The following is a 2,459-nucleotide window of genomic DNA, read 5'->3' as shown; positions in this document are numbered from 1 at the left end:
GGTGGGGGGGGCTTCAAGCTGACCTTGTTCTCTAAGACCATGAGGTTGGAGCATCCACAGTTGTAAGGATTCGGCTGCCAGCCCTGTGGGAAGTTCCCTTCCAGGAAAACAGAAAGAAAAGGCCCTGGGGAGCCAGTAAAGAGAGAATCTACCCAAGAATTCAAACCTCCAAATCTGGGCAGGGGCTGTCGGTCAGTCAGAGACAGGGCAGGAGGTGGGTTCTCCCTGCTGGGGTCCTCCTCCCCCCAGAATACAATGCATCCAGAGTCCTGAAGAACTAAGTTCTCAGGTCGGGCCCCAGGTGAGGGCTGAAGAGTTCCTCAGTTTCTGGTATGGTGGAAAAGTCTAGGCCAGGATTAGCAATCCCCTTCACTCTTCCTTCTCTCTTCTCCCAGAAGCTGCCCCCCACACCCCAGCTTCAGGCCCCCAGCTGAAGTTTCTGCTGTGCCACCAGGAAAAGGGAGTCCTGCATCCATAGGGCCTCGTTCCTAGGCCAAGCAAGGAAAACCCTAACAAGGCCTGCCAGTTTGGAACTAGAGGGAAAAGACCCTTAGCTCCAGGAACCTGTCCCTCAGACAGGGTTTTCCCTCAAGCAGAGAAGAGCAAAGGGAGATGAGGACCTGTGAGATCCCCAACCTCAAGTGGACCCTCAGCCTAGAATCTAGGGTCCCTGACTCTCCTGGACCCACTTCTCCGCAACAAACCCTGGCTTGAGAAGCCAAGAGTGATCTGAAAACCCAGGCACCTTCTCTTCCTCCCTGTCCCTGTTCCCTACAACTCCACTGAACCCTGCTCCCCTGCCCCTCTGCTCCGGAAAAGAAAAGTTAGCCACTCAGTGGGGGTAGGCAGGGAGGGCAGAACACACGGAGAGCAGAAAGATATTCGTGAGATTGAGAGCAGGAGAGGTGGGGAGATAGAAACGATACAGAGAGAAGGTATAAGAGAGAAATCGGGTCTGGAGGGACTGAAAGAGCCAGAGCCCAGGCTTGGTTGGCCGCGAAACATGTTAGAAACCGAAAACACCCGCAGGCAGCGCGCGGCGGCTCTGGCTCAGGGCGACGCGGCGCCGAGCAGCCTCGGTTTCCCCGCTGACCCGGCTGCTTTGCTCCTGCACTTGCAGGGAGAACAGCGAGAACTCCAACTCCAACAGCCACAATCCGCTGGCTGCGTCGCTGAACGGCAGTGGCAAGTCTGTGCTAGGCAGCTCGGAGGACGAGAAGACGCCGTCGGGGACGCCAGACCACTCGTCGTCCAGCCCCGCGCTGCTGCTCAGCCCGCCGCCGCCACCCGGGCTGCCGTCCCTGCACAGCCTGGGCCACCCTCCGGGCCCGAGCGCCGTGCCCGTGCCCGTGCCGGGGGGAGGCGGCTCGGACCCACTGCAGCATCACCACGGCCTGCAGGACTCCATCCTCAACCCCATGTCGGCCAACCTCGTGGACCTGGGCTCCTAGAGCCCCGCCTGCCTCGACGCGCTTGCCTTCTGGGCTGGTCGCTCGGGACCTGAGAAGGACCGTGTCCGGAGGGCGCCCCGCGCCGGCGGCCCCACCAGGTACTGAAAGACCCGCGCGCTGAGCGGGCAGAACTGCCGGCCCGGGCAGGGCGGATGGCTCTCTGGTTTAGTCTTTGTTCGGGATTTATTTTCAACAAGTTGGTTTTTTTGGAGATCCTCTGGAGGCCTGGGACCGGGTCTTGAACCAGGGAAGGGAATAAATTATACACCATTCTCCTACTCTCTCTCCCTGCCTTCTCTTCCGCTCTCTTCCCTTGCCTTCCTTGCTCTTCATTCCCCTTCCTTCTCTTCTCTCGTCTCCTTTCCCTTTCTTCTTGCTTTCCCCCTCTGCACTGTCTCTGTTTCCCGCTGTACTTCCGGCTTGCCGTGTCCCGCTAGGTTTCTCTTACTCTATCTCTGTTTTTCGGTTTCTCCTCTCCGCCAGCCTCCTGCACCTCGCGGGCTGTACGCGCCGGTCTTTCTCCTCGTGCCTGGCGGTCTATTTGCCCTCCCCCCATTCCTCACTTTACTGGGGTGGGAGTGGGAGGGGGAAGAGCAAAGAAAAGACAGGGCCTTTGAACCCGGGCTTTCTCCAGAGGCCCTCCCCCCGGGGTCAGCTGGGGGCTGCAGGTGTCAGCGCTGCCTAGTAACTTAAGTGGAACAGCAAGGGCGGCGGCAGGGAAGCCCCTGAACGCCCCCTTGCCGCTTGCCCCTCTGCTTTGGTGAGGCCCCGCCACTCGCCCTCCTCTTCCTCCTGGGACTGTGGCCGCCGTGCTCCCGGCAGAGCGTGCCTCCGAGCCGCAGACTTGCCATCTCCCTGTTATGTCCTCATGTGAATGTTCTTCGGGAAATATTTCTGCTTTTATTTTATAATAAAATTAGAAATCATAAATATATATATATATATATATATATGGATATATACCACGAGGCCCGCGAGCCGGGAGTGCAGCTGTGTCTCATTTCCCTA

At 58.5% G+C, this 2,459-nt stretch overlaps 1 protein-coding gene across 1 annotated transcript in view; it reads left to right on the top strand.

Annotated features, from left to right (window-relative positions):
• Positions 1–1,451, top strand: part of SIX2 (SIX homeobox 2) — a 6,838-nt gene extending 5,387 nt beyond the window's left edge. The window contains exon 3 of the mRNA XM_007459964.1: positions 1,121–1,451. Coding sequence (XP_007460026.1) covers positions 1,121–1,451 — 331 coding nt within the window. The remainder of the gene's footprint in view (positions 1–1,120) is intronic.
• The last annotated feature ends 1,008 nt before the right edge of the window (positions 1,452–2,459 follow it).

Source organism: Lipotes vexillifer, unplaced genomic scaffold, assembly GCF_000442215.2.
Source record: "Lipotes vexillifer unplaced genomic scaffold, Lipotes_vexillifer_v1.1 scaffold666, whole genome shotgun sequence".
Lineage (NCBI taxonomy): Eukaryota > Metazoa > Chordata > Mammalia > Artiodactyla > Lipotidae > Lipotes > Lipotes vexillifer.
The sequence above is the reverse complement of the archived record's forward strand: the minus strand, read 5'-3'. Positions and strand labels throughout refer to the sequence as shown.